Here is a 13808-nt window from a genome sequence, read left to right as displayed (position 1 = left end):
GTGCTGCATGAAGTGAGATTTCTGATAGATGTGGGGGTATGACTGTGCTCTCGTTAAACCTTTCTTGGAATCAAGTGCCTTGTGTGTTAGACCTGTGACTACTAATCTTTTTAAGACATTTTCTTCTGTCCTGAGTTGTTTTAAGGGAATAGCGGAAGTTCTGTTGTTTCACAGGCATCAAAAGACTTCTTTGCCTCTCTCTGCAACCCAAGGGTTTCCCAAAGTGTTACAGTTACTAATTGCCTGCTTTGACCTGGGAGCAGTTCCCACTGGTTTCCAGTGATACGCTGAAAATGTCTGTAGGGATGAAGGAGAGCAAGCTCCCTTCACATCTCTTCGGCATAGCAGGGCTGGCAATGATGTTGGAAATGGGACTTTTCCTTCTCCATTTCCTGTCTTAGGATGTAGGCAAAGTTCATATGGAGCCATCTGGTATCAGCTGCATTTTGGAGTCAAGATGAATTATACACTAGACTGAGATTCAGCTGAAGGATGGCTCTTGTTTTTTCTTATGCTGAACATGGCTATTGAAATTGGAAATATTAGCCAGTGTTTTGCAAGCTGTCAGGAACTGCATTTTTAAGAAGACTCCACAATCGTCAAAGCTCTAGCTCTGAACTTTATCATTGTTTATTTCAATATTTCATTGCTGTTGTGTCCTCCAGTATGTAAATATTGAAACCTTCTGAAATTCTCATTTTTCAAAGTAAAGCTCCTTCATTAAAGCAGTTTTGATTTGAAATTATTCTTCTAATGCCTTTCCCCATCACCCTGCTAGTATTATTGGCAACATTCCCCCTAAAACAGACAGTCTGCATTAGCAAGAATCTTAATACCACTTTCAGTTAGGCTTTAATTTTACATGCCATTCATGTTTAGTGTAGTTCAGGAAGCATTTGTTTTCTTCCAGAGATAAATGATGGAAGACACTGCTACAGCCAAGGAAAGCTGTGGGGTACCCCTTACCCTGCCGGGTGAGGAGGGGCCCAAAACAGAGCTGGAGGAACAGCAGATCTCACACATTCCTTTTATTTTAGGCTTTTAGCCTCTTTCAGGGGGTGTGATCATTGCCATCAGTGATGCGCTCTGCATTTCCCTCTTTGAGGTTTACAGCCTGACTAAAAGGCTTTGATAATACATGGAAAAAGAATGAGTGAAGAAACCATCCACAGTTAAAAAGCAGGGCCTGAACTGTCTCTAATGCTTTGATTCCTCTCTGGAAGAAGCATTAGCTATTTGATACAGGATATAAATAACCCCTGAGGGCTGGATATGGCCCGTGGAGGTTTCCAGTCTTTCTCTAAATTAGTGTCATTCTCAAATCAAAGGTGACAGGCCCACTGAATGAGAGCTCTCGGTGAGGGCAGACAAGAAGTGTCCTTGTTGTTGGCCAAAGAGAGTAAAACACATTCAGACACGTAGGGATTGCTTTGATAAAAAAATTGTGTAGGCTTGAAGTTGCAGTGAGGTTGCTGATCTGGACAGCTTTCCTGCCAGGTCCTTATGTGCCTCGTGCATATTTAACAAGGAAGAGATGTAAGTGCAGAGATAAAATACTCCTCAACTTTCTAGGATCCTTTATTCAGAAAATGTTCTTTTTTGGTGTTGCTTCTGAAAGCGTTGTAATGCCAAATTTCTTTGCTAACGATGTTCCTTGCCTTTCTTTAGCTATAACTGCAGGTGCTTTTGAGCCTCTCTCCCTGCATCTCTCTCTCCATGTGAAAGGTTTTCTTGCAACCCAACAATGAAATTTAAATCAATTTGTTAATCTGATGAAATTTGCTGTTTAATGTAATTACTTTTGAAGACATGCAATTACATGATGATTTTTCAGAACAGGCAAACTGACATCTACTGTGGGATGGAAAGATTTGAAACAGAACAGTTAAATGGTCCTTCAAAACATGAAACAGCTGTTGTTTTATCTGCTCCTGCCACCTTATTTTTGGCATCAACCGATGACATTTTTCTCTTTTTAGAAGTTGTTCCCTTTTCAATTAAGTAATACTTTTGCTAGCACCTTCTTAAATCTTTAAAAAGGAGGATTTCTCTCACAGGCAGTTAATCCTTGGTGGGATGTGGTGCCACTTCAGTCCTCTTTACAGGAGGCTGTAGAATCAGCAACCCTGAAAATTGTTCATGCCAAACTTTTCCAGGTGCTGTGTTGGGGGGGCAGGAGGGGTGGGATTTTTCTGTGAGATTCATAGAATGGTTTGGGTTGGAAAGGAGGTGAAGGAGCAGCTCATTCCACCCGTGCCATGGCAGGGACACCTCCCACTGTTGCAGGCTGCTCCAAGCCCCAGTGCCCAGCCTGGCCGTGGGCACTGCCAGGGATCCAGGGGCAGCCACAGCTGCTCTGGGAATTCCAGCCCAGCCCTGCCCCACCCTCCCAGGCAGGAATTCCTTCCCAAGATCCCATCCAGCCCTGCCCTCTGGCAGTGGGAAGCCTTTCCCTGTGTCCTGTCCCTCCATGCCTTGTCCCAATTCCCCCTCCAGCTCTCCTGGAGCCCCTTCAGGCCCTGCAAGGGGCAACCAATAAAATTCTGGGGTTTTGCATCTGAAGCTTGGGATTTCTTGGGAAGGACTGTAGTGACTCGCATAACTTTTGTGAGGTTTATTGTAATATCTTTCTACAGCCCTGAAAGTCTTTTTGAATGCCCGTTGCAAAACTTGAGCTGCATAAATAAGAAAAGTTATAGGTTAGCAGAGAGAGACAATCTGCAATTCAGATTTAATAATACCAGGAGCATTTCCTGGGTTGTGTTTTATTGAGATCTGATAGTGACATATGTATTTATTGCCTTAATTTTAAGGAAGCTGATTTTTTTTCTCTTTTCAAATGTGGGGCTGGAAAATATATAAGAAATCACAGAATTAATTTTCTATGGAAGCGAAGTCTGAATCAGGCATTAATTTCTTCTGTGTGAGGTTGTTTGAAGTTGCTGTATTTCTGTGATGAATAACTCCTGAAAACACCATAATCCACCACAATGTAAATATAGACCTCAAATTCAAATATATTTCAGAAAATGAGTGCTGTGAGCCATTGCTGGGGAGCCAAAAGAGCGAGGTACTTTTCTTTATACAAAAGCTTATTTAAAGAGTCAAAGAATAGTGAGCAGAGCTAATGAAGGGGAGAAAAGTGTATTGGCAGTAAAATAGAAGAAGTGCAACAGTGGATGTAGCCTGGCTAAACCACAGAGGAAGGTATATCCAGAGCTAAGAGAAGGTGAGAAACCCCAAAGCCTGTGGCTGGTTTAGCTCAGAAACACCAGGCCAGAGACACCAGCACTCCACTTACAGCTCTCAGCTGACTGTGCAGGGCTGCTTTTGCGAAACAAAAAACATCCCTGGAATGTCCTGAGAACTTCTTTTTCTCTCACATATTTTCCTGACTTTGTGTTATTAAGATTTTGACCTTTTTTTTTTTTTTTTATTGTATTGACAAATGTTGCTCACAGCAGTGTTGGCAAGGAAGAGCTGAGGTCAGGCAGGGTAGTACTGTCACAGTCCTGTGTGGGAATAAATTTCTGGGATGATTGGGTTTTTCATAGAGCTGAAAATTGGTTCTCTCCTAAATTATTTATTTTGAGTTGTAAGTGTCATGTATAGTTACTTCTTTAACCAGTCTGTTTTGCATGCAAGATTAGCACCATCCACCTTCCCACACCCAGACCCAAAGTATCAATAAATTACAATAATATTTTCACTGAGGATTGAAGCAAATTCCATCAATTGATTTGTCACTTCAGTATTTTACTGGGAAATTCTTCATGACAAAAGAGTGAATTACATGTTCTAGAAATCCTTTGGTGAGAGGCAGTGACTACCTGGACTTTTAAATACAAATATAAGAGCTTATGGAGAGGTTGTTCATTCTGCCCTACCCAGCATGGTTATTTTTTTCATGTTAAGATTACCTGAACACCAAATCATAGCTAAGGCTTTTGACAGAAAAACCTGTGATGAATAAAACAGCCCAGCCCTATGATTCTGATTTAATATCTCTTTCATGTTCTGGTGCTATGTGGTTTAAAGTAAATTTGGGGAGTTTGAATTACTACCACTTCAGGTCATGATGTGACACCCGGTCTGAGACGACTTGTGGCTTCAGTGTTGTGTAATAATGTGAAGATGTTGTCATTCAAAGGTATTCTAAATTTATTTATATAAATACATATTTAGTTTGGGTCTGGAACTAGATAATCTTTAAGGTCCCTTCCAAACCAAACCATTCTATCATTCTACATGCAATATGTATAAATACATATACTCTTATTTTACTACTTTATTAAATATGAGATTTCTGCAGCTGGCATATTACAGGATGTCTTGCTGCAGGTTGATAAACATGTTAAATTTCTCATCCAGTATGATCCTTGGAATTCACAGCCTCCTCAGGGAAGGAGACAGAGCTGCTTTTCCCCATTAATGGCACTGTAACTCTGAACTCTCTCTTGCATTTTTTCCCTGATTTGTCTGGTCAGAAATGATGCAAGACAGAAGGTTTTGCCTGTTTCCATCTGTCAGCTGTATTGAAGTCTAGAAAAATAAACTTGCAAATATTGCTTTAGCTGTTTTATACTTTTTATTCTTGATTCCCTCTTGTGTACTTACATCACCTGCTCTTTAGGAAAACAACTGTTCTATTCCTTTTAAGTTCAGTAGACTGTAAAGCTCATTTTTAGTGGACTTTGAGGGTCTGAATGAGAGTTGGAGCTGTTATGTGCTAAAGTTTTAATGTTTTCCATGCTGAAACTCCCCAGCAATAGTTGGCATACTGCCGAATGTAACCGAGCCTGCACGCAGATGGTGTCAGAGCTCTGCTGGGCACAAAGCCAGGAACAGGATCCTTCCTTCCCAAATGCATCCACACTGCAGTGCCTGGGACTGGAGGGAGGTGTTGAGGACTTCAGAATTTGAGAGGATTGGAGTTTTTTCCTGCTGGTGACTTTTCTTCTGTCTCAACGTTTAGGATCTTTATTTTTAACCACTTTTTCCAGGCACCTCAGAGCTTCCTTGTCTCCAGAATAATTGTTGCAATTGCAGGATCACAGAATTATTTATGTTGGAAAACCCTCAGACCATGGAGCTCAGCTGTTCCCCAGCACAGCCAAGGCCACCAGTGACCCATGTCCCCAAGTGCCACATCCACAGGGCTGTTAAATCCCTTTAGGGAGAGGTGCTTCTTCACCTTGGGCAGCTGTGCCAGGGCAGGACAGCCCTTTTCCAGGAAGGAATTTCCCAATTTCCACCCTGACCTCCCCTGGCCCAGCCTGAGGCCGTTCCCTCTCCTCCTGTCCCTGTTCCCTGGGAGCAGATCCCAAATCCCCCTGGCTGTCCCCTCCTGTCAGGGAGTTGTGCAGAGCCATAAGGTCCCCCCTGAGCTTCCTTTTCTCCAGGCTCAGCCCCTTCCCAGCTCCCTCAGGAATTCTCCAGCCTCTTTCCCAGCTCCCTCAGGAATTCTCCAGCCTCTTTCCCAGCTCCCTCAGGAATTCTCCAGCGTCTTTCCCAGCTCCCTTAGGAATTCTCCAGCCCCTTTCCCAGCTCTGTTCCCTTCCCCAGGCATGCTCCAGCCTCTCGATGTCTCTCCTCTTCTAAGTGGCCTGAAAGAACTGAGAAGTTCAGAGGATTCAGGAGTAATCACTGAGGATTGAGAAGAACTGAGTTTTTTCTGGCCCTGCCTTGGCTTTCTTGGGGTGTGTTTCTGTCGTGGGGAGGTGTGCAGGGTCTGAGCTGAGTTTGTTCAGTTACAAGACTTTCCAGAATTGTATTTCTTAGTACACTTTAAATTTAGATGAGCATCACAATTCAACCCCTGGCTGTTTATTGAACAAATACTTCTCATTTGTGAGATTTGTGTGATAATATCTGTGATGCAGTGAAATTTGGGACCACATCTTAAGCACTATTTTTAATTTACAGTCATGCCTGTGTTCACTCAGCACACCATGAGAGAGTACACATGGGAAGACAAAACACGTATAATTGGCATTTCTGAGCCAACTGCTGACTGCAGCCAATTAGCTGAGAAGTGACAATTTGTGACTACTGCAGGAAGGCAGCACAGTATTGGAATATAAATTGATTTTCATCTCTGAATAAGTTCAGAAGTGAAGCAGGTTTTATACTTGCACAGTAGCGAGTATTTGTGCCATAAAGCTCAATGGCTCAGTTAATATTGCAGCAGGTGAGGAGTCAGTCATTAATGTCTTTCATCCTTCATGCAGGAGCAGAGTGACTCAGAGTAGTAGGTGTGAAAATCAAATTTGAGTGAGGATTTTATTTTTGCTTGTTGTAGAACTCAGATGTGAGCATGGGAACCTCTTCAGCTGCACCAAGTTCTCTCTGAATTGGAGAAAGATGGATTTGATGGGTGAACTGTTCAGTAGATGAGCAACTGGTCCAGAGGAAGCCATGGAGGTGCTCCAAGTGCTGGAGCCTCTTTGCTCTGGAGGCAGAATGAAAACTGGGGGTGTTCAGCCTGCAGAAGAGAAGGCTCCAGGGAGAGCTCAGACCCCCTTGCAGTGCTACTTCTGCTGTCCACACCTACAGCATCAGGTGCATTGCAAACTCCCTGGGGTCTCCCACCTCCAAATCATGATCCATTTCAACTTGTTGTGTGTCAGTTTTTCAAGTTACAATTAACTCCTGTTAAGATCCTTTTTTCTCTGAAACCTAAGATTTAACTTTCACCCTAGAGAATCTATCCCTGTGGATCAGGTTAAATTTTCTACCTAACCTCCAAATTTGGGTGCAGTTTTGCTGTTCATTTGAAACAGAGATCTGTGTGTCTCTGAAAGAGAATCTCCTGCCTCTGTGTGGTGATTGGGATATGGATTCATCCAAAAGCTGTTGGATGGGGCTTGGAGCAACCTGGTCTAGTAGAAGGTGTCCCTGCCCTGGCAGGGGGTGAAATGAGATGGGCTTTAAGGGCCCTTCCAACCCAGCCCATTGTGTGATTCTGGAGCAGCAGCTGGAGGCCAGGTGAGCTGTCCCAGGGCAGATGTAATAGCTTTTACCCCCTTTAGGCAACAAATGGAACTTCTACTTCATCCGTGAAACCAAGGGCAAGGATGCACCATGGAAATGGAAACTATATAAATTTAGGGATCTACAAATAGATGTCTTTGTGTGCCTCAGTGTTAATGGTTCTGTTATGGAACTGGTCAGGTAATAATTTTTGTTATTTATTCCTAGGCACCTGTGTTGGTCAGCTGAATCACAGATGAGGTTTCCATTGAGTGTAAAGGGCTAATAAGAATACCCCTGTGACCCTAGATTTGGATGTCATAATCTGTGTCTGAATCCCACAAATCATCAGCAGAGGTGAACAAATGCTTCCTTCTGGAAAGTGTTCCTTGGAACTGACATTGAGATCATTTAAGAGCCACCTACCTGAAAAAGGCTCATCTCAGGTTGCTGCTGTGTTTGCTCATCCCTCAGTGAGCAGGGTCAGCTCCAAAATCCCAGCTTCTGAAGGGTGTTTTTGAAAGGCTTTTTGTCTTTCATTCCTGTGATTAGCTCTCCGCTGCCTTGACTTCCATGGCTCATTAAAGATGATCACAGAACACAGGAAGCAGCAGCACATGGCAGACCTGAGACCATGTTCAGGTGGTAGAGCTGGATTGCTGTATTGGCACATTCTTTCCTAAAACCTCCTGGCCAGGGCTCTTAGAGTTGGCTCACTGCTCCTCTGGAGTGGAGAGCACCGAGCTCAGTGTGGGCTGTGGCCATGAGTTTCATTGGAGCTGCTGTGATTGCGCCTAAAGAACTGCAGCAGGCAATGGCAATACTCCTGAGCAAAAGAGAACTTTCCCTCCCATTATTCTAGAGGGCAAAATGAATGTTTTGATGACGTTGGCATCACTCAAGAATACTTAAAGACTTTTTGTTTTACAGCAAGTCCTTTGACAAAGGCACGGGCACTCAGCATTCAAACCATGGCATCCTCTAAGTGTTGTTTGTATTCACCAAGGTCAGATTGAATCATTGCTCTACCCGTAGGAAAAAAGAGACAAGACAATGGAATTTTGGGGAAGTAATAGAGGAAGATGTGCATAAATGCCCCCTGCAGCTGATTTGGCTTGTGCCTTTCTCTCACTGGAAGCCTGTGGAACTCCCAGCTTTCCACTTTTCCCTGCTGCTTTTTGTTTGTTAACTTTGGTGCTGGGGCTAGATTGAAATAAAAAGCAAAAAGCAGCCCAAAAGCCACTAAATTTCTGTGTGGTCCTCTAGACTTTCAAAACATGTGCTGTAGCATTCTCCCACCTGCCAGGTGAGGTTAATGGATGCAGCAGTTGGACCTTTTGATACTTTCTGAATTCACAGCAAGCTCCAAGCTCTGGGAGCCAGCTTCACATTGTGCTGTCTCTGTTGGACCCCTCTAGTTTCAGAAGGTAATTAGACTTTTGTTTTTCTTTCTTACACAGTTCTATTCTAGGAACGTGTCCTGTGCAAAATACCATTTTTAGTTTCTCTTTTTCTCATCTCTGATATGAAATAGGGATGAAAAGGAAAGCACTACTGGTGGGAATTTAGTCACTTTATATATTTGTGAAGAAAGGTAGAAATATAATATGTAAGGTAAAAAAGTTGTGGAAACACTGTTTTCTGTGGCTGTTCATGTTTTTCATGTTTAGAGATCCAAAATTTACCAAATTTTGGTGTGAAATTGCCATACTTGAAATATTCTTTAGTACATTCACAGAATCACAGAATACTTTGGGTGGGAAATGACCTTAAAGCCCATCTGTGGGCAGGGACACCTCCCACCATCCCAGGCTGCTCCAGCCCCGATGTCCAGCCTGGCCTTGGACAGTGCTAGGAATCCAGGGACAGCCACAGCTGCTCTGGGTATCCTGTGCCAGCCCTGCCCACCCTGCCAGGGAGCAATTCCTAATTCCCAATATCCCATCCGTCCCTGCCCCCTGGCTGTAGGGAGCCTTTCCCTGTGTCCTGTCCCTCCATGCCTTGTCCCCAGTCCCTCTCCAGCTCTCCTGGAGCCCCTTCAGGCCCTGGAAGGTCTCCCCAGAGCCTTCTGCAACAGCCCCAACTCTTACGTTATCGGTTCTTTAGTTAATTTTAGATTAGAGGTACTCATATTATGGATCATATTGGAAATTACTTACATTTGGAGAAGTTGTTGTCTTAAACCCATTGTGGTGAATCGTTTGGCTTCCTGTAAAGTATCACTAATTTCCAGCACAAGTGGAAAGAGTCATGCTGTGATGAACTATCTACATCTGTTTATTGCAGTTGAATGGGAGGAGTTACTCAAATTTGGTTCTTGCTGGATGTAACAAAAACTTTCTACATAATTTCTTATTTGGTTATGGATTTTTCTTAGTGGTATGTGAAACTCAATTTGTTGTTAAAGAGTTCAGAACACTTGTAGATCACAGGAATAGAGGTTTAAATAATTTTAGGTATTGTTGCATGTACAGGTTTAAGGTGAACTTATATCATAGTTAGCCTACTTCAGTACAAAATTATCATCTCAAAATTATTCTCAATTTTTTTCCTCTTGGAGAACAAACTCTGGTGTTTATGCAAAGCAAGTCCTGGTATGTAATTGTTCTAGCTGGTTTTTCAAAATTTCTATCAGTCACAAGCTGTAGTTTAGCTCCAGCAATATTTTGAGTTTGTAATGCCAGCTGTTACTGAAATGTCAGTTGGGTTCAAATATATTTTTCCTTAGTTTCTATTATTTTGTGGCCAAGGCATTTACCATTAACTCCTTTGAAATTTGTGTGTACTAGTTCAAAAAAACAGTGTAATTTTTAGATGTTGGCTAGTTAGAGGAAGCCAAATTTTCTTCTTGGCTTCATATTTTATGCTAATCAAATGATAAAAATGTAAAGCTTTTCATTATAATTTTTTGTCAGTCCATGCAGCCAGCTACTTCTGGTTCTCTGGAAAGCAGGTGGATTACTTTGGTACTTCAAATGGCATGGCAACAGAAAAAGCAGGACAGGTGGTTGTGCTCTCCAAGGTACCTTTGCAGATAAGATAAATACAATTTTTAATATTCTTTAGAATGAACATGGCTGAGTGTCTGATTGTAGCTACCTAGGGGTACTGTGTTATTCCTGAGCATGGGATACAAACCATCCTTGAGTGCTGTGCATGGCTCGGGAGGAGTCATGGAGCTGCTCCTTGGAAAAGGACCTGGGGGTGCTGCTCCACCACGGCTGAAGGTGGCTCAGGTGTGCCCAGGTAGAGGTTGAAGTTGGATATTAGGGAACATTTCTTCCCACAAAGGGATGTCCAGCCCTGGCTGCCCAGGGCAGGGCTGGAGTCCCCAGTGCAATCCTCCCCCTGCAGGGATTTCAAAGCCCTGTGTGTGTGGCACTTGGGGACGTGGACAGTGCTGGCCTTGGCAGTGCTGGGGATGGTTGGGCTGGATGGGCTCAGAGCCTAAACCTAAACAATTTGGGATTCTGTGATATGAAAGTGGGGCTTTGATTGTGCAGCTGAGCTAAGGCTCTGCCCCATACCTGGCGGAGGCTTTCCAGGTCCCAGCTCCAGCCCCACTGAGCTTTCCTGCAATTAAACTGCTTCAGCCTGTGGTACAGAATTAGTTTTCTGAGAATGGATGAATGAATCTTCTGTTGTCAGTTAAACTTAATTAAAAATCCGGACTGCTAAGAAATTGGTGCCATATTTTTTGTGGATCCAGAATGAGCAGCCTGCTTTCAACAGCTATTTCCAACTAAACTTTCAATGTAACTGAATTAATTAAATCCTGGGAACAGATTATATTAGGGGAAATTAAGCTCTAAGTAAGCAAACCATTAACAATTATGAGACCAAATTGCCTGTGACGCAGATTGGTCAGGTTTGATGGCACAAAGTATTTTCAGCTTGTGAGGAATAAATTGTAGAAACAACCTGGATTTTTTAATCTATGTATGAGGTACAGGTCCTCAATTGGACTTTACAGGAGAAGAGCTCCAACAGGTAGAGAATATAATCACGACTGGCAAAGCTTTTTTAAGGTGTCTGTGTGAAATAAATATAAATTATTTTTTGTTTGTTTTTGCATTTACTTGTTTTATCCTGCAGTTGTCAAAGAAAAAGAAGCCCTTCTCTGCTAACAGACTCATTAATCTTTCATAGAATCTCTCTTATTTTAAAATTAACAGATTCTCGTTTCTTCTAATGGGAGCAAGTTTTGGTTTCTGTCACAGAAACCGATCCTGATGGCCATGCGCAGGGGACTGGCCTATTAGTGATTCCTTTGTGCTTTTAATTTTCTTTTTCTGCTAAAGGATTGTTGATACATAACAAGGGTTTTATTTTGAAATGCATCTCTTCTAGTCACTCAGCATCAAGGTTATTCTCAGAAATAATAAGAAAAGTTATTATTTTTATACTGGGTGTGTTACATGTTTGTATTTTGGGATGTGATATTTCACTAAGGATTATCTTTGCCTTAAAGACATTCCAGAATATCCGTTTATGCACATACTCTACCCCTTTGGTTACTAGGCACTGTTTTTTTACACAAAAAAGTGAAATCTTGCTCTCTGTCTTTTAATAATCGGAAGACTATTGGGAAGCAATTCAGAAATAAAAATCAAAAAGAAACTCTTTCCTTGTTTTTTGTAGGCAGGACTGTTGAGGTTGCAGCATCTGGTGTGTAGGTTTGGGGTTCACTTTCCAGCCACACAGTGGTTGTCCACTGCAAAGGAACTTTCAACTTCAAAATATTTCAATTTATTTATAAGAGAACTATTTGGGGCAGCTTCTGCACCAAGTTACAATGGATATTTAAAGCAAACGTAATAATAAAAAGTGTTACAGAGCAACAGGAACCCAAGCAATGATTCACTTTACACATATTCATGAATTTTGGGATGTGGCTATTGCTGGGAGGAGGGATTTATGTTTATGCTAATGTTGGTGTAAGTACTGATTATTAAGGGAGAAAAACAACAAATGACACCAGAAATGCATTTAATGTCCATGAAAGGCTTTTGTCAGTGCAGATTTCACTTTAATTCTGATTAAATCCTGTTACTCCATGAAAGAGTTAATATTCTGTTGTGGTGCTAAGAGATTGATAGGCAGAGGAAATAGGAGGTACCTGGAAAGAACTTCTGATTCCTAATATTGCACAAGTTGCTTTTCTCTTGGCTCGCCTTCCCTCCACGTTGTTATTTTTACCCAGGCTCCCTAATCTTCCCTTTTGCCTCTAACCACCTCCCAGTTTCCTGTTCGCCTCTTCCCTCTGGTTTTTGTCCCAAATATTCCGTTGTTTTTCCCTGCTCTCTGCTGCCGGATTGCAGGGCAGGGAGCTGAGATGAATGCCATAGCTGTTTTCACAGTATCTATCATCTTCTGTGTTTCGTGCCTCTTTGCAGCTCTTGGTGTAAGTTCCTTTCTCGAGGAGATTTTGTCATCTGGATATTGTTTGAAATGTAAATATTAAATTTTGGTTTTCTGTGTAAACAATAATTAAAGATTTTCACTTTAATTAAAGATTATTTGCAGCTCTGTGAAACCTCTGTTCTAAGTTTCTGAAGTAGTGTTTTCTTCAGTGTGCACTGATGAATATTCCTTGGAACATAGCTGGGAGACAGAGTTACTTGTTCAGCTTCATTTTTGGGATATTTGTTTTCAAAACAATGTGAAGTTATAATTTATTTTCATTTCCCTCAGAATATTCCCATTCTTTTTCAAAAACAGTGTTCAAAAATATTAATTGATCTGAGTAAAGATGCTTTTCATTGTAATATTTCATCCTTTTTGCATATCTTGAAATAGGAATTTTCAGTAAGTAACAGAAAGCATTTGCTTTTCTCTTGCAGATTGCATTCTCAGAGCACAGCAACTTTATGGACCTGGTGCAGTTCTTTGTGACATTTTTCAGGTACTTTTCATTTAAGACAGCTAAATGTTACTTCTTAGGTTTTGGGCTTCACAGTTTGGGTTCTTCTTGGTCTGTGTTTTTAACTTAAACATCCTGCTTACAGCCTAGAAAATGGAAAACTTTAGTCTGTTTTAAATATTTAATTAGGAATTATATTAAGAAAATTAATTGTCTGCCCATTGTCTGCCAGTGCATGCAGGGAAAAGAAGGATGGGGCTGGGAGAGGCTTTTGGAAAAGGAGAAGTTCCTTTTGAGATGGTGTAGAAAACATTGACTTCCCACAGGTAACATGTGCCTTATGCAGTTTTTCACACCTTGTCGGACACCTGTTATAAACTCAGTGAGTTATTTTACAAAGAGTTAAGTCTGGAGTAGCTTCCAAGTCTTTAGGTACCACCTTTTGATTTTAAACTGAGCTCTGAAAGTATGTCAAGTTAAATATAAACATACAGAAGTAAATATAAACAGTACAATAGAAGTAAAATACTTCTGTTTTTCATACACAGCTTTAACATTCCGTAGTGCCAAGTGAACTGATGATTCCCTCAGAGTGGGAACCTACAGAAGTCATTTCAGTCCTTGTCTCCTCTCTGTCCTTCAAAAGATACAGCCCAGCCAAAGAGGTGAAATGCTTCCAAAGCACAGCAGGCCCTCTCTTCAAAGCTTCAGAATACCGTATACTGGCCTCTATTTTAGGGACTGTTAATACTCCAGAAGTATAAGCCAATACCTGATCAATAAGAAGTCCTACGGGAGGGATATACACAGAGTAAATATTACTCCAAGTCTTACAGCGTGTTCTAAAGCAGGTAATATTGCCTGGTATAAAATGAGCAGTGGGAATATCTTGCTTCAGATTTCATGCTAAATTTAATTAAAGCAAGAAGCTCCAGACAGGTCCTTCAGACAAGTGGCTTATATCAATTTTTTT

The 13808-nt window shown here is 41.6% G+C and overlaps 1 protein-coding gene across 6 annotated transcripts in view; it reads left to right on the top strand.

The window, feature by feature from the left end:
• Nucleotides 1-13808, top strand: part of LOC134041457 (attractin-like) — a 125014-nt gene that overhangs the window by 89251 nt on the left and 21955 nt on the right. For all 6 annotated transcript variants that reach the window (XM_062488289.1, XM_062488287.1, XM_062488288.1 and 3 more), the window contains exon 25: nt 12816-12877. In XM_062488289.1, the coding sequence (XP_062344273.1) occupies nt 12816-12877 (62 nt within the window). The remainder of the gene's footprint in view (nt 1-12815; nt 12878-13808) is intronic.

This window comes from Cinclus cinclus, chromosome 2, assembly GCF_963662255.1.
Source record: "Cinclus cinclus chromosome 2, bCinCin1.1, whole genome shotgun sequence".
NCBI classification, from domain to species: Eukaryota; Metazoa; Chordata; class Aves; order Passeriformes; family Cinclidae; genus Cinclus; species Cinclus cinclus.
This window is presented reverse-complemented; position numbering and strand designations above follow the sequence as displayed.